The sequence below is a fragment of the Pelodiscus sinensis genome, chromosome 3, assembly GCF_052426305.1.
Source record: "Pelodiscus sinensis isolate ZL-2025 chromosome 3, ASM5242630v1, whole genome shotgun sequence".
Taxonomy (NCBI): Eukaryota; Metazoa; Chordata; order Testudines; family Trionychidae; genus Pelodiscus; species Pelodiscus sinensis.
In genome coordinates this window covers 199,360,978-199,385,847 of record NC_143054.1, presented here as the reverse complement: position 1 = coordinate 199,385,847, position 24,870 = coordinate 199,360,978, and the positions used below count along the sequence as shown (strand labels likewise).

The window sequence follows — 24,870 nt, the reverse complement described above, 5'->3', positions numbered from 1 at the left end:
ATGAAGTTCCTCTTGAAGGGTGTCTGACTAGCGATGTGAAACAACGGGATGAATTTAAAGCCAGAACAGTTAATGACTACAGTTAGTCTTTTAAATAACTTCATTATGAAATCTAAGATATACAAGACATTTCAGCAACTTGGAGTTTCAGAAGAAAACAGGACTCTACAGCCATCATTCATCAGTGAGAGAAGCCCTTTGTATACCTAATTTGTGCACATTTCAGAGAAAACCAGCAACTCTGCCACCCAGCACCACTCACAGGGGTGCACAAACTCAGCACAATTGCTGCTACAAACACACCACTGCAGTGCCAGCATATGCAAGTGGAGCACTACAATTAGTCTTCCCCGTACGATTGCAAAAGGCGCCTGTCCCCCTCCTGTAACAGCTCAGCCCTTTGGCTCTGCCACCTGCTAAGCGACTCACCTGACTGCACCCCGACCTGGGAACAGTGGAAGCAGAATGTAGCTGATCTCGGAGCCATCCTGATCCCTCATGGAGTTCTAGTAAACTAAAATTATATTTCACATTTTTATTTGGTTGTGATCATGAAGCTCTTCACAGAACTGTGCACATTTTGCTTCACCCTTTCAAAAAACAGAACTTGGTTTTACAGTTTAAAAGAAATTTAGTTTAACTTTTCTTTTCTGTGTGAGAAAAATGGGACCAAAGACTCAACACCTGAAAAAACACAAGCGAGTTTAGTAAGCCCATGCATTACCTTCTCCTGCTGATGCAACGCATAAATGCTCTTACTTTATGGCAGTGAGGGGCAACCTAGGCTAGTGAGTGGGCTGCAAAACTGTTGTAACCAAAACTGTCCGCCAAGATCGGGTAGTCTTGCTAACTGCACTTGTGTACCTAGAATTTGCAGAGTGCAGAACTTTGATTAGATGCAGAGGGAGTGCACAGCTCCCACAGTCAATATTGTGTGCAATCGGAACTCACCTCACTTCATAGAGTCATAGAATACTGGAACTGGAAGGGACCACAAGAACTCATCATGTCCAGTCCCTGCACTCGTGGCGGGACTAAGCATCATCTAAATCATCCGTCACAGATGTTTAAGAGCAGGTTAGATAAACATCTCTAATGATGGAGACTCCACAACCTCCCAAGGGAAATCATTCTCGTTTAACTTCCCTCACAGGTAGGAAGTTTTTCCTGATGTCCAACCTAAACCTCCTTTGTTTCAATTTAAGCCCATTGCTTCTTGTCCTGAGAGGTTAAAGAGACTAATTTTTCTCCCTTCTCCTCGTAATACCCTTTTAGGTACTTGAAAGCTGTTATGTCCCCTCTCAGTCTTCTCTTTCCCAAACTAAACAAACCCAATTCTTTCACTCTTTCCTCATAGCTCATGTTTTCTAGACCTTTCATCATTTTTGTTGCTCTTTTCTGCACCTTCTCCAATTTCTCCACATCTTTCCTGAAATGTGATACTCAAAACTGGACACAATACTCCAACTGAGGCCTGATCAGCTCAGAGTAGAGCAGAAAAATTACTTCTTGTGTCTTGCTTTACAACACTCCTGTTAATGTATCCCAGAATCATGTTTGCTTTTTTTCAGCAGCGTCACACTGCTGACTCATATTTAGCTTGTGGTCCACTATGACCCTCAGATCCCTTTCGGCAGGACTCCTTCCTAGACAGTCGTTTCCCATTCTGTACGTGTGAAACAGATTGTTCCTTCCTAAGTGATGACTTTGCATTTGTCCTTATTGAACTTCATCCTATTTACCTCAGACCATTTCTCCAGTTTGTCCAGATCATTTTGAATTATGACTCTGTCCTCCAAAGCACTTGCAACCCCCCCAGCTTGGTATTGTCCACAAACTTTATGGCTACGTCTACACTACGAGCCTCTTTCGCAAGAGGAAATGCAAATGGAGCACTCATTTGCATATGTTGCACTCTCGTTTGCATTTCCTTCTCGGATCCCTGTTGCCGCTACGCTGATTATTTTCGGAATAACGGCATTGCACAAGAGGGGTTTTCTTGCGCAAGAAGGGACAGTGTAGACAGCTCCTTCTGGCACAAGAACATCTTCTGCAAAAGTGGCGGCTCATTAAGTATGCAAATGAGGCTCGGTGATATTCCACACTTAGCCTCATTTGCCTATTTCTCGCGCAAGAAGCCCCGAGTGTAGACATAGTCCAAGAGTGGAGAACAAATGTGCACCACAACACTTGAACATAAAACGAACAGCAGTCACGGAAGAGGATGGAAAGAGGCAGATCTTGATAGAAATATAGCGACATGCAATTCCTACTACAACTCAAGGTTTGGATCCAGTTTCTACCTAACCTGTTTTGAAAAGCCCAAGCTCTTTGCCAGCTGCTTGCGGACAGTCTGTGCTGATCTGAGATAAAGCACAGAGGGATGTCACACTTTTGAAAGTTTAAAAACCCTGTTGCCATCCTGGCATTTGACGGTATCAGCCAAGCTGGAGCTATTTCAGTAGATTTCATAAGCTGCAGTCTCAGGGGGGTGCTACTCCAGTTCCAAGCACAGATTGGGTGCCCCACATAGAGTATTGCTCTAGATGGCTTTCAAGATTCCAACACCAGGTTTGTTCAAACAGAGAACGTCTGGTGAGCTTATAGGCCTTCAAGAGATTCACCAGGTATTTGGCGACGTCCGTCTAGTGACAGACCAATCATTGCATTCACATACACCTAAGATCTAGGCAACGTTCCCCTTAGATGCCAAAGATGGCTCATGTGCAAGCTGTGATTTAATTCTACTGCAGAATATGCAACAAAGGAACCGTGACGTCGGCTCCTACCTTACTGAGGAGCCCTGTTGGCCAGCCAGGCAGTGTTGCTAACTCTTATGATTTTGGGGTGTTTTACTTAAAGCCCCAGATCCTCGGGAGAGGTAATTAAGTGAGAATCTCAGTTCTCATTAGAACAAAAATAATACTAAGGTTTTAGCCCTCATGGCTGTGGAGAAAGGCTTGATAAACATGACCCCATAAAACTCAAAAACTAGAAGATGAATGAAACTAATCCAACAGTTATCATTTCTTAAAAATCCCATCCTTTCTAAGCAAGTCTCATGATTTGGAGAGCCTGGCTCATCATTTGCAACTGCTCAGGAATAATGCAAAGGACTCGCTAAACTGGGGTCCCACAGCTCTTTTCTGTGTGTGATCTCCGCATTTCTGGCTGGACACAGCCATCCCGCTATCCGTCTCACTTAACAGCTCACAGACAGAGTTTGGTCAGAAAATACCAGTTGGTCAAACTAGAAATGTTTAGTGCAAATCTTTTGATTTTGATAAAACTTTTGTCAGATCACAGGTGGGGTTCCACTGGACGCCTGCCTTGTTTCCTGGAAAGCCACTGGGCACCCAGGGCTTTTAGCTCTGCAGCGCCGCAGCTGCCCTGGAGCAGCAGCTCTCGGGAGCCCTGGCAGCTGCAGTCTGAAGTAGACACAATTCTTGTTGGTTTCACAGCTGCTCTTAGGGAACAGCAGTTGTGAAACCAACAAGAACTTTATCAGTTTCATAAACCAACAAGATCTGGGGAGGCATCCATGTTTCTGAAATGAATATTTCTCCGCATTCCCAGCTTGCGGTTGTGGACTGAACTGGAACAAGACCACATGCCAAAATACTGGGAGCTCCGGGTGTGGGCCAGCTCTACTCTTGGCATCATCTGCAGGGCTCCTGGAAGCAGGAAGGATTTCTGGTCCCATGTGCCCCCAAGTCTTTGTGGGGATTGGGGCAGAAGAAGGCTCAGCTACCCCCTGCTCATCAGCACTGCTGGCAGTGGCTTCTGGTACATCTCTGCCATCTGCCCCCTAGGGAAGGTCTATACAATTCTGCAAGATGCTCCTGAAGCATTCAGTCTTGCCTTCTGGCTCTGCACCTGCTGTATATGGCCCACCCGCAGCAACCCGCTGTGGCCTAAATTCTTGAGTTCAGACAGGCATCTTCTTGCTGGCCCATTGATAACTTAGGTGCCTGCCTCGCCCGGTCCTTGAGACTGTTTCTCTGGGACTCTCTCTCATAAGAACAGCCACACTCGATCAGACCAAAGATCCATCTAGGCCAGTGTCCTGTCTGCCGACAGTGGCCAATGCCAGATGCCCCACAGGAAGGGAACACAACAGATAATCCTCACATGATCTCTCTCCTGTCACCCACCTCCAGAGAAACAGAGGCTAGAGACACCATTCCTACCCATCCTGGCTGATAGATTCATGGAAGTTAGGTCTACCAGCGGCTATCTAGCTCTTTTTTGAACCCTGTTAAAGTCCTAGCCTTCACCGCATCCTCTGGCAAGGAGTTTCACAGGTTGACTGTGCACTGAGTGAAGAAAAACTTACATAAGAACATACGAACGGCCGTACTGGGCCAGACCAAAGGTCCTTCTAGCCCAGTAGCCTGTCTGCCAACAGTGGCCAGCACCAGGTGCCCCAGAGAGGGTGGACCGAAGACAACAATCAAGCAATTTGTCTCCTGCCATCCCTCTCCAGTCTCTGACAAACAGAGGCCAAGGACACCATTTTATCCCCTGGCTAATAGCCTTTTATGGACCTAACCTCCATGAAATTATCTAGCTTCTCTTTAAACTCTATTATAGTCCTAGCCTTCACAGCCTCCTCTGGCAAGGAGTTCCACAGGTTGACTAGACGTTGTGTGAAGAAGAACTTCCTTTTGTTTGTTTAAAACCTGCTGCCTCTTTCATTTGGTGACCCCTAGTTTTTATGGGAACAAGTAAATAACTTTTCCTTATTCACTTTTTCCACGCCAGTCATGGTTTTATAGACCTCTATCATATCCCCCCTTAGTCTCCTCTTTTCTAAACTGAAAAGTCTAAGTCTTTTTAATCTCTCTTCATATGGGACCCGTTCCAAACCCCTCATCATTTTTGTTGCCCTTTTCGGAACCTTTTCCAATGCCAATATATCTTTTCTGAGATGAGGCGACCACATCTGTACGCAGTACTCAAGATGTGGACGTACCATGGTTTTATATAGAAGCAGTAAGATGTTCTCTGTCTTATTCTCTATCCCTTTTTTAATGATTCCTAACATTCTATTTGCTTTTTTTTTTTTGACTGCCGCTGCACACGGCGTGGATGTTTTCAGAGAACTAGCCACAATGACTCCAGGATCTCTCCTTGAGTAGTTGTAGCTAAATTAGTCCCCCTCATATTGTGTGTACAGCCACTTCAACAAGCCACTTAATGTGCTCCACGGCTTTTGTCCTCACGTGGGCTGCCCAGTTACCTCTGCCCAAAGGGGGCCTGTAGAGCAGACTTTGTCCCGTAGCTGCAAGAGCAAGTTCTTCTTTTCTTTGTTGTCCATCACTCCTCCCATGGGCACTGTTGCCCCTGCTCCTGCTGCTACTGCGGGGAGACTCCCTGGAATAACAGAAATTCTTTCCCTATCCCGTCAGGCGTGAGTTAGTTTTCGTCCCTCCCATTCCAGTGCGTCCTTAATTTCTGTGGGGTCTCTCGAGTGAGTGCTGCAGAGCGGTAGTGGGACAGAGGTGCACGCTGCTAAACCAGTCCCCCGGCCCTTTTTTCTGTATCACTGTATAAGGGGAAACCAAATAGTTGCTGCTCCCTGCGCTGTCTCTCGCCTTGTTGGCGCTGCTTTCAGTCGTCACATCTACACTGCAAATAAGACCCCACAGCTGACCCAGGCCAGCCGACTCCGACTCAGGTGAAGGGGGGGTTCAACTGCAGTGCAGGAGTTCGGGGTCCGGTGAGCCACACCTGCCTTTGCATGCACAGATGGGGAGGAGAACGTGCAAGTGGCCTCTCCTGATCTCTGCATCCCCAGGAAACACAGAAGCTTGGGTGTGGTACAGAGTCAGTGATGCTGTGAGGTAGCAAAGGGAGCAGCCATTTCCTGCCCATCTTCCCCAGTGTCCAGCCAAGCTGGGATGGAGGGCAGGGAGCACCCCTCAAGTCTCGTGGAGTTGGGCAGCCCCAGGCAGAAACCAGGCTGCTGCTTCAGGCCCTGCCTCCATACTCTCCAGTGCTACAGCATCCTTCAGCAAAACCGTACAATTCTAGTGTCAGAAAAATCCAGCCTTGTCTTCTGCCAAGCACACAGTCCCGAGTGCCCCCCGGGAGGTGACCCAAAGCGTACATAATTAGAAGGCATTAGTTATGCCTACGTTCAACGTGAGTGATTAGCATGTGACAGTCCCATTCTGGGGAACATCAGGCTACACTAGCGTTCTCTCTTTTTTTATACCGTCCCAGCTCAGACAAGCGATACCACGGAGGGAGCTTTTACCTAGGCTTGGGTAAGTTTCAAATGCCCTGAGCTTTGGGCCTCACATTGTTTTAATAATGACATTTCTCATGCTACTGGCAGGAAGTTAGTGGCATATGATTATTAGGTGTCGGATTTGCAGCACATAAACAGGCAGATAAGATATTTTCTAAGAGTAAAAATCATTCTTCCGTTGTTTGATGCATTGCAATTATTTCTAACATTTCTTTTCTTGCCTGTTCATTTTCCCAGATTGCCAATAAAACTTTTAAGGGCATGTTTGTATCTAAAATATCAGGGTAAAAGAAAAGAGACCTAATAGCCCATGCTACTTAGCAGCAAAACAGAGATGAATTGGAAGGCAGTCTCATTTGAAATGTATGTATAGAGACCAAATTAGAATTAGTCAGTCTCTAGAGGTAATAGAATACAGGAAATCATTTGTTTTTTGCTCTCAGAGGAAATGAAAGCTCTGTACGGACTCTGGATGACTATAGAACAGTCGGTTGTGAAATTGGAACTATGCAAATAAGGTTGTGGATTGATTCTGACGCAACGTATTTGGGAACTATCTTCAGCGTGTTGCTTTCTTTAATAAATCTGTCCTGTGGAGCAAAGACAGACAAGATTACCATGAAAGTATAATGACTTAAGCAACAAAAATGGATAACTGTCTTTCCTTTGTATTTAGTGCAGTGAATTCATGATTTCAGAAATTGAAAGTGACAAGAAGCCAAGTGCATATTAGCCATGCGGTCAGCATGTCAGGTGTAGCTTGGGCTAGTGAACAGGCAAGAAAAGCACTGGGCGGGGATGTTCTAGATCAGTGGTGCTCAGCTTTTTCAGGCTACTGTGTCCCTTGCAGGAGCTTGATTCGTTGTGCGTACCCTGAGTTACACATCTCCGAAAAACCACTTGCTTACAAAAATCAGACACACATATACGACAGGGTCACAGCACGCTGCACTGAAACGTTGCTTATCTTCTCATTTCACCATGTCCTTACAAAATAATTGGAATATAAATACAGTACTCGCATTTCAATGTACAGTATATAGCACAGTTTAAAGAAGTTGTGGTCTGTGTACAATTTTAGTTGGTACTGATTTTGCTTTTTATGTAGCCTGTTGTAGAACTAGACAGATATCTAGATGAGTTGATGTACCTCCTGGAAGACCTTTGTGTACCCCCAAGATAGACATCCCCCTGGTTGAAACCCCTGTTTTGGATAACACTCCCTCTCCCCCAATCACGGTATCTCCCAGCCTAGGAGATAAGTCTCTCTGCCTTCCTTGTCAGACTGTAGGAGAAGCAGCTTGATCAGCTGATTGTGAGAGCAAGAGAAAGCACGATTGTCTGGGGGGAGCCCCAGGATAAATCTTCCCCTGTCAGCTGGGGCGCCCTGCTCTGCAGCAGATCCCCTGGCACAGGATGGCCTCAGAGCCCTGAGCATGCAGTGTGTCAGCTGGGACCTCTGGGCATGCAGGGGGACCATTCACACCCAAAGTGCAGGGTCCAGAGCAGTCACCCTGATTCTCCAGGGACAGCTCCATAGCAGCAGGGGAACTTTTCCTGTTGCCATAGCTACTTGCCCCTTGTGGAGGTGGTTTTCTTGTGTCGCTGGGAGAGCTCCCCTGTCGGCAAAGAGCATCTTCCCCGGCCATGCTGAGCGGCACGGCATCGGAGCGGTGTAGGTAGAAGGGATGTTAAAGGCTCTTGACTAGTCGATTTCCCCCCTCCCCCGGCCTTGCTGCCTCTATGACAGGGGTGGCCAACCCATCTAGGCAAAGAGCCAAGATAGTGGATCCAGCGCGAAAAGCTGGGGCAAAGTTGTCGGGAGGGACGGGGGAGACTCTGCCCCTTTAAGAAAATGCATTTTGAGGCTTTTTGGCCACAGCAGGCTCCTGCCGCCACCTTTAATTCTGCATCTTTCATGGCTGCACCATATGGCTCCCCTGCCCAGGTCAGCACAGGAGGAGAGGGCTGTTTTTGGGGGTGCGAGGGTGGCTTACAAGTCACGGGGGGTGGGCTTCGCGAGCTGCATCTGGGTGGGGGGAAAATAGGGAGAGGAGAGCCTTGAGTTGGCCATGGCTGCTCTATGAGATAGAGGTATCAAAGAGGAGGAAGGGGTACGTCAAAGCAGCACAGCTGAGCCAGGATCAGCTGTGCAGCACTGCCACTTTGAAACCCCAGTGCGGCATTTCAAAGGGACAGCCCCCACACAGCTGATCCGTGGCTCAGCTGTGCAACGCTGCCCCTTTAAAATGCCGCTTCTGTGGAGCCCAGGGTTAGCTCCTGAGTTCCGCGTCGCATTTCCCCGGAATTTGGGGTCAGCCGGGAGTCCCCGGGTTCTGGGGAAATGCCGCGCAGAACCTGGGAGTCCCCAGCTGATCCCGGGTTCCGCTGAAATGCTCACTGGGGCCTCTTGTACATTTCAAAACAGGCACCCATGTGCAGCCCGGTGTCAGCAGGACTTCCCGCTGGCTCAGGCTGTACGCGGAGTTCCTCATTCCTCCTTTGAAATGTACAAGAGCCCAGCCTATCGAGTAGTCAATGGAAATTCCGTTGACTGCTCGACTAATCAATTAACTGCATTTTAACATCCCTAGTAGGTAGACAAGCCTGCTGTCTAGAAGTGTGTCCATATGGGGGAGTTACTCCAGGATGGCTAAATTAGATCAGAAGAGCTAGAATGGAAGCATTGGTCTGGATAGCTTTGCCGGTCGACTTCCTGGTGTAGCAAAGGCCCAAGAAGGGCTGCGGGGGAGGAGAGGGAGCATAACTGTTTTCCCCCAAAGTGGAAGGGAGCTCTGCAGCCCAGCTCTCATCTGAACAGTTGGCTGGATAAAGAAGGGGACGAGAGTGGCATAAAATAGGGAGTTCCTTAACAGCAGCCGCAGGAAAGAAAAGATGTTTTGTAGCCCTTCCCTTTGCCATCCGCCGATCTCTGTGTCAGGCTTCCAGAGACAGCGACCTGCATTAGTCAGTCTCTCTTAACTTCCTAGAGCAAGGCTGGGTAAGATCCTGCCCGCCTAATACTTTGATCTGGCCCACGGCCTGCATTTGGCCGCATTCTATTTATAACCTGTTGCCTGCGCTACCAATTTTCCAGGCGGTGGTTCAGCCAGCAGGTTCCTATTTAAATGGCTGACAGCTCCCGGTCACGGTGCTACTCCGGCAGCAGCCAGAGCCGTGAGCCTTTTAAGTAGCTGCAGCAACCGTGGGCCGCTGCCAAGCAATGTGGTAGTGGTGGGGCCGTGAGCCCTTTGCTGTGTTTTTAATTCAAAGCCTCTGGCCCTAGACAACTCTGTATGGGGGGTGGGGAATAGTCCCCATCTCCGCCTCTTCTGCCCCTTCCAGGGTGGGGGAGCCAGCCTGTGACCATGTACCAAAATTCATTAAGTAGCCTCCCTGTGAAAATTATTACCCACCCCCTGCCCGAGTGCATTTGCGTGGCAACGTTGCCAACTCTTGCAGTTCCACCATGCGTCTGGTGATCTTTGGTGTTTCAGTCTGATGGTTTCATGAGGGATTCAGCTTCATTTTAAACAAAAAACAACAACGACTAGGCTCATGGTTGCCCAGCAAAGCTTGAAAACATGGCCCAAGAGCCCCCCGAAGCTCAAACCGCACAGTACAGAGAGAAAGACGCGCGCACTCATTTATTGTTTTCCGTCGCATGACTTTGCAATGCGCGAGGTTGGCAAAGGCCGCGCCCAGACTGGACGGCTGCATTGCCGTCTATGTGGGGCGATCCCTGAAAACCTCTCTGAAATTTTAGCCGAGGCAGAATGGGGCTGTTCAGCGGTTGCCTGCTCCTTCAACCCTTACGCGTGGCGAGTCCCTCTGGTGTGTGTGCTCTCCTGAAAGCACTATTCGCCACAAGGCAAACTGGGCAGAACAGGCTCTTTGTGTAGCGCTTCCGCACTACGTCGGCCACCCGTTTGCCCCAGATGTTACTCAGGGGGTCGGAGGCGGTGTAGAAAAGCCCGACCGGCTTGGGCTCTGAATGCTGTTCCTTTGAGACCTCCTCGCTCCGGGGAGGAAACAGCTTCGCTTTTAAAAAGACGCAGCGCGGGTGGCAGAGTGACATCACTGGAGAATTCCCGCCAAGGACACGCCACGCCACGCCAGGCCAGGCCAGCTGCTCGTCCAGCATCCATGGAAAGCGTGGGTGGGGCAAGGTAGCACAAGGAAGAGTCTGAGCTTCGGTGGGTGATGAGCATGTACATGGGCGGCAGGTATAATGGGCGGGGGAAGGGATTGCTTTCCCAAACTGCCAGCCTGGCCCCGCCCACACTCCTCCCCCAGAATGCCTCCTGTAGGTGTACTGGGGGTGGAGTGTTGCTGCCCCCAAGTGCCTGCCCTCCATGTGCTCCGGCGTCAGAGAGGCTGGAGCTGTGGTGCCCTTTTGCCTCCCCGTGATGCTGGGGGAGGGGCAGCTTGGCTCCTGTAGGAGGCGGGGCCTGGGCAGAAGGGGCGGGGCTGGGAGCTTGCCTCCCCCAGCCCTACCTTCACCCACTGCCCATGAGTGAGTATAGTCCATTCGCCACGAGCAAGAGTGTGAAATGCCAGGCCCGCTGGCCAGACTGAGCCTCACGCTGGATTTGTGGGACACGCGGAGATTGCACAGTGTGTTCGAAAGTGGTTCTACTGTGACTAGGTGCCCAAGGAAAAAGCCACCACAAAACCCTTCCTTGTACTGCGAGCTGGCAAACGAGGTGAGCTTTGGAAGCCATGACTGCCACGGCCTGCCCCCGACACAGCAAAGCCTCGTAGAATCCTAGAGCCTAGGACGGGCAGAGACCTTACGCGGTCACCGAGTCCAGCCCCCTGCCCAAAGCAGGACCAGCCCCAACTAAACCATCCCAGCCCCCTCCTGGGTGGAATGCTGGCGTTGCACCTACGGTTCTTGGAGGGCTGCATGCACCACCATGCCCTCCCAACTGGAGACAGGATTGGCATCTGCAGCCAACACATGACGAATCCCATTTCCTGGTACTACTTCCTTGAGCCCCCACTTCCTGTTTTGGCTTGGAAAAAGAAATATATCCACACACTGTTGCCATGGACATTATAAAGGGATAAGCGCTTCTAGCGCTGAGAAAACAAAACGGACCAGAAGATAAGAGTCAAACCCTGCAGTTCTAAATCACCCTTAATTTACAGCAGAGAGGAGCCGTGCCTGAATTAGTACGGAAGGACAGATGGATTTTGCTCCATGTATTCAACAACTCAGGAGAAATAGGGACAGAGACAATATTCCATGTTCGCTGAGCTCAGGAGTAATCTTTGAGAGCTGGAAAGCATCCAACGTAATGCAATTATTTAATCGAGAACCGAGGGACACATCAGGAAATTACAAACGGCAGTTATGGGTTACATGAAAGACAGCAGCCCCGCTAGAATGCGAAGGGTTCTCTGGATTTACCCTGTTTTGCAGCGGGCCCTGAAGGAGGCAGGTGGGCTGGTGCAGAAGGGTGGATGGGCTGTGGGCAGTGCCGTGTCTCTGCCCCCTTGCTGCAGTCCTGCCCCACAGAGCACAGCTACTGCTATTGGCCAGAGGCCTTTCCGTACCTGTGCAAGGCTTATCTCATACGGGAGGCCAGATTAGATGATCGTGATGGTCCCTTCTGGCTTTGGAATCTGACGTTACGCTTCTGCTCCGCCCTCTGCCCTAGTGCAGGCATCCAGGAGTTGGACAGAATTTTCTCCACACTGAAAAATTGTTAAAATAAAGTTAACGTTGCTTATGGACAACACGTATGCCCCCAAACTAGTACAAGGAAAGAACTGAGTGGGGAGGGACCTTTCTCTGACATATTTCAGCCACATGCAACACATTCACGCCAGGGATGTAAAATCCCGTTTCATTAGTTAACCAGTAAAACATGATCTTTAACTGATTCAAGGGGGGGCGGGGCTGCTCTGACCAAGTTGGAAAGCGCCAGGCAGCAGCACACCCAGACTGGGCCCTTAACCATAACCAGTAAGCATCACCCATTAAGCCATGAGACTTACCGGTTAACTGGTTAAGCATTCACATCCCTAGTTCGCACTCGTATTGACAGACTCCACCTCTCAGTCAGTCAGTCCCATGCAGCCGAACACAACACGTGTCCACTCCTCCGATCTCGCACTCTGGTTAAGCCGAGGGGTGTCTACACTACACGCACTACCGCATCAAAGCTGTAATGCTGCAGAGCACTGGTTCTCCAACTTTTCAGCCTGTGGCCCACCCCATTTAAGGCAAATCTCTCAGCCGACCACCAGCTGCAAATGGAAACTCGCCGTCAATTACATATTTGTGTCCGAGCCATTTTGCTAGGGCTGCAGCTAGGGAGAACGGTTCAATTTAACAAGTAAGAAAGGCAATAGTAATTGAAATGATTAACCAGATTAAGTGAGTTAGCTTTCTCATGTTAGTTTACCAAACTTCATTTTAAATAAAGTAAAAGATTAATTTATGTCCAACAGAAAGTTTCAACATTGTCTTTCTTTACAGCTGGGGGGGGGGGGAAACCTTTTGTAGGTCAGGGGCCACTGACCCACAGAAAAATCAGTTGGGGACCCTTGCAAAAAACCCCTTAAATCTCCAGCCCTCACTGATATGGCCCCCATCTAAGACACCTCACTCCCCTCGCACTCCAGCTCCACAGGGGAGAGGGGCAGAGGAGGGGCAGGGAGGACTGAGGTTCGGGGCTTCCCGTAGGCCAAATGAACACTTCTGGGATTGGTGGATTTTGTGGACCCCTCTCCCCCCCCGCTGGCTCTGGGGTGGGACAAAAAATGAGGGGTTCAGTGTGCAGAACGGGGCTGCCAGTGACTGGGATAGGAATGGGGGAGCCGGATCTCGGTGGGAAGTGAGGCTCAGAAGGGGGTAGGGTGAGAGGGAGGGTGCAGGAGCAGGCTGGGAGTAGGGTGTCTGGCCACGGGGGAGGGAGCAGGAGCAAGGAAGGGTGGGCTGGGGGTGCAAGGTCTCTGCGGGGTGTGTGTGTGAGGGGTTGGGGGTGCGAGATCTGGGCATGAGGGGCGGGGGCACTTACCTGCCTTTACATCCCCGGCCGTTCCCAGGCATGGCCTTCCGCTGCTCCCATTGGCTGGACACTGCAAGTTTATTTTGAAATAAGCTATTCTGGAAGAAATACTCCGAAATAGCTTATTTCGAAATAGCACGTCTACACTACAGGGAAGCCTCCAAATTAGTCCCAGGCAGGCTGGGTGTGCTACCTCGATTTAGAGCTCCTGGGGGCACTGGAGAGTAATTCTTCTAAATCGCCTTGGGGAGGAGAGATTTTGAAATAGCAGCGATGAAGAATCCACACGACTGCTATTCTGAAAAGGCTATTTCAGAAGAGGCGTTATTCCTCACAGAAGTCGGAATAAGCCGCCCATTATTTTGAATTTATTTTGAAATAATGGAATTGCAGTGTAGACGCTCGCATTGTCATTTCGGAATAACGGCCGCTCTTCTGAAATAATGCTGCTGTGTAGATGCACCCTTAGGTGCCAAAATCATTTTTTGTGAGGCCCCTGTGAATGCCCCACCAGCAACTGAGGCGAGAGGGGGAAGGAGGCTGAGGCCTACTATGTCGCCTTTAGCCTAGTGGCTGGGGCCTCTCCTGTGTCTGCGGGGAAGGAGGGGGCCCGGCTCCCATTTCAGCATGGCAAAGCCATTACTAAGGCGGGATGTGCTCGAGCTCTATAAACCACGTGGAGAAGCGAATAAGGAGGTGTCAGTCACCCTGTCACATAACGCAAGAGTCAGGGCAACCTGAGGACATGAAGAGGTAGCAGGTGTAAACCCACCCACAGGTGGTCCGTCTTCCTGGAAGGCCCAGGCAGCATGTGGCCTTCCTTGCTAGTCGACGGCACGAAGGCCAGCCACCATGTTGTTTTCTAAAGAGGAAAGCAGATGGAGACCTGCCCACTTCTCCTATCTCTGCCAGCAGCTAGTCCTGGGAACACAGGGCTCACAAAAGCCTACAGGGAGTGGGGTTTTGTGCTGTCCCCACATTCCCGTATGGGATGGGAGTTTGACTTGCTTTCTCTCCTTCAGGGTTTGCTCTCCAAGGCCGTGTCCACACTCAGGGGTTCTTTCGAAAAAAGTACCCTTTTTTCAAAAGAACTTCCCCTGCGTCCAGACTCAAGCCGCGTTCTTTCGAAATTATTTCGAAAGAACGCGGCTTTTCTTTCGATGGCGGTAAACCTCATTTCACGAGGAAGAACGCCTTCTTTCGAAAGTTCCTCTTTCGAAAGAAGGCGTTCTACAATGTAAAGAGGCCGTCTTCGAAAGAGAGCATCCAGACTCGCTGGGTGCTCTCTTTCGAAAAAGAGGATTTCCTCTATCGAAAGATCCGCCTGCTGTCTAGACGCGATCTTTCGAAAGAGGCTCTTTCGAAAGATGCTTTCGAAAGAAGCTCTTTCGAAAGAAGCCTGCAGTCTAGACACAGCCCAAGTGTCTGCCTGAAGAGCTACTCAATAACCCGCTTGTACTTTTTCTGCAAACAGGGCTTGGATCACCCGACTCCTCCCTAAACTCACGTTACTCCAAAGCATGGGATGTTTTCCGTGAACAACAAAACCCTCTGAGGTGAGGCCAGAGAGGAGCCGCACAGACAGCCATGGATTCCAACAAACAAGAAGGTAACGTGCACACGGTGACAGAGGTTAACAGTCAAAAATAAAGCCTTTCCCGCCAGAGAAATCCCTCCCTTTACAAAGGGCTAACCCAACCCAGCTTTGTTAGAGATGCCTTTTGGAAGGAGCACCACTCCTTCAGCAGTCAGTGGTAAATCTGCAGTTCAGACCAGCGCTGTGGCATAGATCCCATAAAGGTATTTAGGCACCTAACTTTCATTGATTTCAGTAGTCGTTTGTAGGAGAAAGTCAGAGCTTGAAGCATGGGCCTGATGCTTGAACTAAAATCAGCAAGAGTTATACTAGTATAAGTAATAGACAGGCTATGTCAAAAGCAAATGTTTGCCTGCAAGACAACGTCTCTCAGCACTAGAACTGCTAGCATTGCTAAAAGCCCACGAAGTACGTAAATACATTCCACCAGGACTGTATGAGTCAACAGGGCGCCCTTATTAGCCTAGAAAGCTAATGGCATATCAGGGTGCATTAGGCAGAGCATTGCCAGCAGATCTAGAGAAGTGATTATTCCCCTTTATTCAGCACTGGTGAGGCCACATCTGGAATATTGCCCATAATTCTGGGGCCCCCCACTATAGAAAGGATGTGGACTCATTGGAGAGGGTCCAGCGGAGGGCGACCAAAATGATTAGGGGGCTGGAGCGCATGACCTATGAGGAGAGGCTGAGGGATTTGGGTTTGTTTAGTCTGCGGAAGAGAAGAGTGAGGGGGGATTTGATAGCAGCCTTCAGCTTCCTGAAGGGAGGTTCCAAAGAGGCTGGAGAGAGGCTGTTCACAGTAGTGACAGATGGCAGAAAAGGAGCAATGGTCTCAAGTTACAGTGGGGGAGGTCTAGGGTGGATATTAGGAAAAACTATTTCCCTAGGAAGGTTGGGAAGCACTGGAATGGGTCACCTAGGGAAATGGTTGAATCTCCATCTCTAGAGGTGTTTAAGTCCTCTCTTGAGAAAGCCTTGGCTGGGATAATGTAGTTGGGATTGGTCCTGCTAGACTTGATGACCAGCTGAGGTCTCTTCCAGCCCTAGGATTTTATGATTGTAGGACAGCCAAGTCAGGAAATAATAAAATAGTTTGAAACAACAAGAGTAAAAGCATAACAACGGGCAGCGACTGCTTTGGAGGAAAGTCCAAAGGGAGGTGTCAAACGTGTCAGTGCGTAAGATGATATGTCCAGTGTGTATCATAGATTGTTCATTTCTGTCTATAATATTGGCGTACCTCGACTTAATTCTTTGGCCGGCCTATGAGGCGATATTAAAATCCATACTATCAACTGAGCTGTATCCATTGTCCCGGGTACAAATACGTAGGGGCGCAGAGGCCATCTGGCTACTGATAACTATTAATGTGCTTCGTTTGACAGTAAATCTAACTCGGGCGCCTTCATATCTTATCTGAGTCTGTGGAGGCTCTCATGAAGTCTATTGTGCTAGCTCCCTGCGCAGAGCTGGCATGATATACTGAGGGAGCCTACGAAATCGCAAGCAGCCCAACATTTATAATCACTGACAGAGCAGGAGACCTGTCAGGACACCTCTCCAGGGAATCCTGAATGTACTGTATCGCTGTCCTGAACTACTAAAGCATCAAGAACCTAAATCTCTTTGAGGCTAGGTAGAAAATCCCACTCCTTTCATCTAGAAACCAAAAGTGTCTTATTCTAATCTGGAGAAGAAAAAACAAAACAAAACAGGAAGCAAGTAGCTTGGTCTACACTTGACCATGCAAATTGGCTTAAAGTACACCATCCAGCTAGGCAAAATGCATTGCTGGATTCAGCTTACCTTAAGCTGAGCCGCCGCGGCATCTACATGGCGGGAGGCGCTCCTTTCACCTTCTGTTATTCCTCACAGAACAAGGAGTACAGGATGCTGGTGGGGGCTGCCCTCCGGGTTCGATTTGGGGGTCTACACTAGACCCACTAAATCGAACGCTAGACTGACCTCTGGAGGATCGATCTTCTCCACAGTGTGGACGTAACTGTAGGGAGAACTATTCTGTTGCCTTGCCAATTCGTTAAATAGCAAAAGCTAATCACAACTGTAGTACCTATTTTAAAAAGTGTTTCTGTGCAGAAATTAGGAGCTCAAAGGAGACCTGCAAGGGATCCCTCTCTGGCCCATTCTCTGCATTGCAGATCATTTCAATGGAGAATCTGACAGTGAATTGTGAATTACCTCCCCGGGGAAAAGGTGATTTTGTAGCAGATAGGTCTTAGGCCCCAAGTCTGCAAGGTACTTAAGCACGTGCCTATCTTTAAGCGCTGGCTGCTTGGGGCATGTGCTAAGGACCTCGCAGAATTGGGGCTTCATTCATTCAGTACGTATTCCTCCCAGCATGCTGTTCAAACCCTGCAGGGAGGGGGTGGAAGGGAACACAAACCTGCCTTTTGGGAAAGATGGGGTTAGATCGGACAGTTCCTTCCCTTGCCAAACTCCGTTCCGCGCACAGAGCCATGCATGGGGAGGGCCTCACTCCACAGCTTTGGCATTTCGAACAGGCCCACTTGAGCTGTTTGCTACCAGCAGAGGCGGCCCGTGGCTATAGGCCGACTCGGCCGTCGCCTAGGGCGCTGCCTTCAACGGCACCTGATGATGACGTCACAGCGCGCCCGGGGTGCCCGATGATGACGTCACCGCATTGACAGCCATGTAGGCGAGGGCGCCGATTGCGCCTCCCGCCTGGGACGCCAGCTGCCGCAGCCGGCCTTGGGCTGCTTCTGGCTACCAGTGCCCAAGCAGCACTACAACATCATGGCCTGCAGCAGGGATCTCAGACCTCACTGCACCGTGACTCTCTGACAACCAACATTGCTACACGACCCCAGGAGCGGGGGAAGGGGGGCCCAAAGCCTGAGCCTGCTCCAGCCCTGCTGCCCTGGTTCTGGCTTTAGCCCTGGGACTTGGGCTTTGGCCCTGGGCCCCAGCAAGTCCGAGCCGGCCCTGGTGACTCCATTCAAATGAGGTCACCACCCACTTTGGGGTTACAGCCCAGCGTGTGAGAACCGCTGGCCCACAGAGATCCTCTCTCGGAGGGGAGGTCTTTCCTAGGAGAGACAAGGCTCCAAGCCTTTCGGGGGGTTGAAAATCCCAAGTTAGTTTGCCCGAAAGGGTTGATACGAGTGTTCTGATTCTGGTTTGTGCCCCGGCACCTAGGCATGTACTTAGTTCTGTGCATACGGGTTGTCCCTTGCAGCGAACAGGACTTCTCTTGTACAGCGAGTGACGCCCATGCTGAGGTGGCTGCAGGTTCAGGATTTCAGCTTTCACTGGCCTGCCTGAATTCTTCCCGCAGCTTCGTCTGGTCACAGCATCGACCACTTCCCACCCTCACGGCTGGGACACATCGCAGGGCCCGTGGGGGGGGGGCGGGGGGGGATGTCACCGCTGACGCTAACGGCTTGGAGCTCTGAGGGTGACGGGTGCCAGGAAAAGCTGAAGTGTTTAAGGATCAGTTAGTTCTGCGGCTGCGCAAGTCTGAGCCATGGACAAGAGCCAGTCTCTGAGCTTACAGCCTCCGTCCTTTCTGAGAAAAGTCACACGCGGGCGGAGTAAAAGGGTTTGAAAGGAAGGGCAGAAATGAGGGCAGAGTACATTTCTATCTTCTCCTCCAGAATACGGGCTATATAGCCACAGGTAAATTCAATTAAGAACGGGAACAATGGGGTTATTTTTGAAATTAGTTTTACTAAATTAGCTCTGTGCACTTCAGCCCCATGCATTCCAGCCAGCTGAAATGAAATTACCTCCAGGGTGCCTTCAATTAGTGGCTATCCCCCACAGGCTGCTGGGGTTCATTGGGCGTCCCAGCAGACACCGAGACGGTAACCCAAGAATCTAGCTGTCCCCAGCTGTGTGTTAGCGTGCCCTGCCCTGCCCTGTGCATGGGGCACATTCACAGGGGCAAGTGGCGAGTTCAGCGGGCCCCCACCAACCTGAAAGAGGAGCTGTGCTCCAGACAGCGCCATGCAAGGGAGGGCGCGAGAAGCCCTTCCTCATCTGCCCTAGCAGCAAGAGAATCTGATGTAGTCAGCGCTCGGTCCATGCGAGCCTGATCCACACCCACTGGAGCTGACGGGGCTGCCCCCGAGGGAGTGTTGTGGAGTTCCACCAGGAGTAAAGAGCGACAGCCCCCACCGTCGAGGGTGGGCTTTTGAGTGGGTTCCCTGCATAACTAACCAGCCTGAGAAAACACATCCCAGGGGGCAGAGGAGGAGGGAAGCCAGGCCCCTTCCTCTCCCATGTCCGCACTGGCCTGTGGGAGTGGGCAGGTGTTCCGCAGAGTGAGGGGTGCCTTCGGCCACACCCCTCTTCTGAGCACTCCCCATCCAGAAGCAATTCCCTCCCGCCCTTGGCATTAAGACTTCAGAGACGTGACCAGGTCTGTCCCCATCAGCTTCTGGATCCAGCATTCCTAAATACAAAACCACTGGCTCCAAAGAGGGGTTCCCCTCCCAGGTTATATCCACAGGGGAGTTCCAACAGCAGCCGAGCCCTTTCTCCCTTATTCACACTCATGGCTCCTCTCTGCTGCATCCACCAGCAGAGAAGCCGTCCCTGCTTTCCTTCAGAGCAATTGTATGTGCCATTGGGCTCCCAGCTTAATTTCCCTATTGTCTGTTTTAAGCTGAAGTCATTAAAATCAGTCTGCACTGGGGCCTATTTTAGTAGATTAATATTATAATTTACATATCATGGATTATAGGGTCACCAATTAATCTGATCAGAAGATAACATGGGTCTTGTCCCAGAATCAGGCTACACAAAGTTTTGCAAGGATCCTCGGGACGTGTGACAAGGACACCCCCCGAGAACAGAAATACAGCCGTAAAGACGTGTATTGAGACAAACAGAAATGTAATCATTTGGAGTTACAAGAACAACAAGATTGGTCTAGAGGGACACGTGCTATCATTCACTATAAAGCTCCCTACATTAACATGCTCACACCCTTGAAAAACTTGTAAGAGACAAAGGACTAGCCTTGTCTCTGGAAGGTCAGAGGGTACGTCTAGACTACAGGCTTTTGTCGACAGACAGTGCAGACACAAAAGGCGTTATTCTTCGTAGAATGAGATTTACAGCCGTAGACAGAACTCAGCGGCAGCGTAGAGGCAGGTATAGTTTTGTCGACAAAACCTTGTAGTCTAGACACACCCAAAGAGTCTACAGTCCAGGTTCCTCCATTCTCAAGTGGAAGATGAAGGGAAACTAGACAGCTAAAAAGCTAGAAAGACCTAAGAGAAAGTAACTTGACTGAACTAAACCTGACTAAAACTAACTAACCATGGTGATTTGCCATTCGTAGAGACTCCGCACACTTTCCACCTTGCATGTCCACACTTAATTTCCTCGCCCACATCAGGTTAGGCCGTGCTCAGTCCATAGACTGGCATATTCATGCATATTAGTGACACTTAGCTCATCTGCAGCGTTATTTCTGGCCTGAACTAGTTTGGCGGTGACGTCCATGTTCTTTGTGAGATCCTTGTTAAGCTTATGCAGGGCAATTGGTCAGCCAGTTATCTATGCTAAAGATCACAAGCATACGCATGCTAATTTGCTTCTGCTCATCATTACTTATCTGTGTTAAAGGTCACAAACATAAGCATGCTAGTTTGCTTTAGCCGGCACAGACTGCGAGCTAGGGGTGCCTTGCATTACTGCCAAACTACTCTAGCATCTACTCTAGAAATCTGTTATCTATTACAGCAAAACCACCAACAAACCCATCTGAAAGTCTATAAGCAAGCAGGCAAGCGCGCAAGCTATCCTCGTGGACGACAGCACTCCTCCTTCTGAGCCCAGTAACCGTGTCCCTCTCTTGCAGAACCTGGTTTTATGTAGTGTTGCCATCTCTTCAGATTTAACTGCTAGTTGCCCGATATTGGATTTTCCCCCTCCAATACCCAGTTCCTGCATCATGAGAGTCTGTGTGGCTGTCGGCTTGCATTTTAAAACAGACGTGTGTTTCTGGTTCTCATGCTGGGGGTGAAAAGCTTGAGCATGTGACCCGGGTGCAGCCCTGCAGGGCCAGAACCAGAAGGCAAAGCAGAGAACCCCATTTTAGAAAATCTCCGTTTTTAAGTCAGCAGGCTGCATGGGGTTGGCACCACAGTACCTTGTTGCACCTTGCTTACGGCTTGTGGCCCTTGTTTCCTCTGCCAGGTTCGGCGTCATGCCCTGAGCTTCTGCCTGGGCGGGGCGGATTCATCCTGTGAAGCTGGGCTTCCAATGCTTGGGGGGAATACTGACAGGCACCCTGCAAATTAATCAGGGTTAGCGCCTATGCGTTAAGGCACAGAGAGGCTGAGCAAGGCCACCCCAGGGCATGCTGGGAGGCGCTGTGCCTCAGCAACTTCCTCTATTGCACGGCGGGGAGCCACGTGCAGCTCCTGTACTTCTCCGAGTGCCGGGACTTGTGCTCCAGGAAGCCCACGGCCACGCCTCGCTTGCACAGCTGCATTTGGGCTAGGAGCTCTCTCGACAAGGACAGCAGGTGTGAGAGGTATAACGAGGAAGCCAGGCCTGCTCGACGTGGGCCCGCCGGCCCCCTCTAGTGGCTACGCCAGGGAGACACTGATAAGGCCTGCGATGGCCTGGCCGATAGTCTCATCTTTTCCGGGACTCTCACACTTGGTCGCACCGCAACCCCCTACTGACAGCAAAAATCACTCCACGACTCCGGGAGGGGGAACCCAAACCTGAGCCTGCCTGAGCCCAAAGCTCTAGGGCTTCAGCCCCAGTGGGGGAGGGGTCGGTAACCTCAGCATGCCTCCCATGGCTGACTCCCTCAGGCTTCAGTATCAGCCCTGTCTGAGGGGGCTTGGGCCTGGCCCCCAGCAAGTCCAACGCCAACCCTGGCGACTCCATTCAAGTGGGGTCCTGGCCCAGTGGGAGAACCACTGTTTGAGTTAAGGCAGTCGAGGCTCTTGCATTAACATCAGGAGGGCGGAGGTTGGATCCCTGCTGCTGACCGCTCAGCATTTCAAGTGGTGGTGTGTATGGGAAGTGCAGCTGGAAAGTTAGATGCTTGGGATTCTTGTCCCCAGCTAGGGGGGTGTGCAAGCCCAGCCTGCTTGGGGTGGCTCTGTCCCCCTCAAACGATGGCTAGGCCAGCAGGAGATTGGGCCTCCCCCCCAGGTTTGGCTGGCAGCTGTATTGTAGCTCAGGCAGTAGAGTCTCAGGCATGGCGAGAGGCCCCAGGTCTGATCTCAAATTATTTGTAATATTTCTTGGCTCATTCTACTTTCAAAGTCCCATCTCTGGTCACTGATTCTGGCAGGCCAGCCGTAGTGCGCAAAGTACTTGTCCCGTAGTATCTTGGTTACAGTGTGTAGCGCGCTGGAGAATGCGGGTGTGTATTGAGTGAATGATCTGTTACACCAATACGTTAGTGTGCCCTTTGTTCTCAGCTTCTAAGGACAGAAAGCCAATACTCCTGAGATTCATGGGGCCAAGCGACGGATGTTAACTATCTGGGCAGATGATTTGGGCACAGTCTTCTGAGCTAAACGTCTGACGTGATTCTTAGAATATTCCTCTCCATCCCTAGCCTACCTGGGCCAATAGACCCTGCTTCTTGCCATCTCAAGTGTCCGGTCTACCTCAACGTGCCCTCCTTCATCATGCAAGGACTTCAGCACCAGGTCCCTCCATTCTCCTGGTAACACCAGCTGATGATAATGGTGAGGAAGCAGGTCCCTCGTCTTTTGTTATAACCAGCTTCCTTTCCATGTCAGCTGGTCCCCCTCTCCTAGGAGGAGTTCAGTTTTGGGATGGGCGTTCTGTATGGAATTCACGGGTCTCCCACTCTTTTGGCAAGACCTCTTTCAGGCTAGGATCTCTAAACGGGGCAGTGTGGATATCTTCCAGGTGCAACTTGGGTAATGGAGTAAGAATCAGATGGGTGGCATTTGTATGCCCTTCAGGTATAGCACTGGGAGGGGCTCCAAGCAGCTTGATGGCCCAAATCTGGTTTCCAATGGCATCAGTAGGTGAGGTCTCATTCATTTTACACACAAAGCTCTCACTCCGGGAGTTGGAATGTCCACCCACTCCTGTCCTGGCAACCTCTTTGGGATAATGCCTCAGCATTCACACCTGGGTGAAACTGGATTTGGAAATCATAGCTTGCCAATGCTGCCAACCAGCTCTGCCCCACAGCATCCAAACAGGCCTTCCTCCAGGTATAATTCGGGAACTGCTGTCTGCAGGGACGGTGAATTCGCTCCATAGAGATAATCCTGGAATTTCTCAGCCACAGCCAACTTGCGTGCTCAGAACTCTAGTTTGAGAGTTGGATCGTTCTCTGATGATGCTAGACTCCTCCTAGCACAGGCAACGGGGGTCTATCCATTTGGATACTCTTGGTAGAGGACTCCTCCAACGCATTCCATGCTCACATCCAGGTGCAGTAGCTATGTGTTTTAGTCTCCATGAAAGCTAACACGCGTGGGGGCATCTGTTAACATCCAAAAAGCCTGCACGCAATCCAAAGTCTCCAACAGGTTCTTGGGTTTTTAGCTCTTTTCAATCCCAGCAAGGCCTCCAAGAAGGTTAGGAGCATTGTGGGCTGCCCTGCTCCTATGGAGCCTCTATTTCCCCTCCCTACCTGCCTCTATCTTGTCTATTTCCCCTCCTTACTGCCCCTGTATAAAACTATGGTACGCCCACATCTTGAATACTGTGTACAGATGTGGTCTCCTCACCTCAAAAAAGATATTTTGGCCTTGGAAAGGGTTCAGAAAAGGGCAACTAAAATGATTAGGGGTTTGGAACGGGTCCCATATGAGGAGAGGCTAAAGAGACTGGGACTTTTCAGTTTAGAAAAGAGGAGACTGAGGGGGGATATGATAGAGGTCTATAAAATCATGAGTGGTGTGGAGAGGGCTGATAAAGAAAAGTTATTTATTAGTTCCCATAATAGAAGAACTAGAGGACACCAAATGAAGTTAATGGGTAGCAGGTTTAAAACTAATAAAAGGAAGTTCTTCTTCACACAGCGTGTTGTCAACCTGTGGAACTCCTTGCCAGAGGAGGCGGTGAAGGCTAGGACTATAATAGAGTTTAAAGAGAAGCTGGATAAATTCATGGAGGTTAGGTCCATAAAAGGCTATTAGCCAAGGGATAAAATGGTGTCCTTGGCCTCTGTTTGTCAGAGGCTGGAGAGGGATGGCAGGAAACAAATCGCTTGATCATTGTCTTCGGTCCACCCTCTCTGGGGCACCTGGTGCTGGCCACTGTCGGTAGACAGGATACTGGGCTAGATGGACCTTTGGTCTGACCCAGTACGGCCGTTCTTATGTTCTTATGAGGGGAAGGTCTTTGGGGAAGGGGCTGTCTGATGCTGTGTGTGGACGTGTCTAGCACAATGGAACACCAGCCTCAGTGGAGGCCTCTGGGCCCTACTAGGGCTCTAAAACATGTTTATGATGACATGATGCATTAGGTTTTTAGCTTTGATTGACAACATCAGACCCTTGGGCTCCGTCCTGTGCAACATGCAGCTTTCGAGGCAAAAGAGGGACGAGCCGCCTAGGCCCCAGTGCACGGCAGCATGGTGCCCCTCAGGCCCCTGTGAAATAAAGCCCTCTCGCATGCGCCGCACTGTTGGCACCCCAAGATTTCAGGGCTGTTGAGTAATGGCACACAGGGCAGAGAGAAAGCACGTTGCGATGCGAGAGGGAAATGCCAAGGCGCTCCAGCTGTGATCACTTGAGTCAGATGGATCTAAAAAAATCCAAACTCCCTCCCTCTTATCCCTTCTGTCAGTCAGCGCGGACGGAGGCCCAGCCTGCAGTGAGGGGAAGGGGATGATGTAGACTCACAACCGGCTTGAGGAAGGGTCCCTCCAGAGCAGAGACTGCAGGCCTGGGGAAATGTCACCAGGCATTGGAGAACCCAGCGTAAGGGGGTCCGTGAGCGTTGCTATTCAGATGGCACGCAGTCCAGGGGTGTATGAGCCATGCC

General features: G+C 50.3%; 1 protein-coding gene across 2 annotated transcripts in view; it reads left to right on the top strand.

The window, feature by feature from the left end:
* The first annotated feature begins 7 nt into the window (after window positions 1-7).
* ARHGEF33 (Rho guanine nucleotide exchange factor 33) overlaps window positions 8-24,870 on the top strand; it is a 69,789-nt gene continuing 44,926 nt past the window's right edge. Inside the window, exons 1-2 of one of the 2 annotated variants that reach the window (XM_006116252.5) lie at window positions 8-6,272; window positions 14,753-14,887. In XM_006116252.5, the coding sequence (XP_006116314.1) occupies window positions 14,866-14,887 (22 nt within the window). In that variant the 5' untranslated portion in view covers window positions 8-6,272; window positions 14,753-14,865. Of the gene's footprint in view, window positions 6,273-14,751; window positions 14,888-24,870 lie in introns of those variants that run through there. The other variant, XM_075925824.2, reaches the window with a different exon arrangement.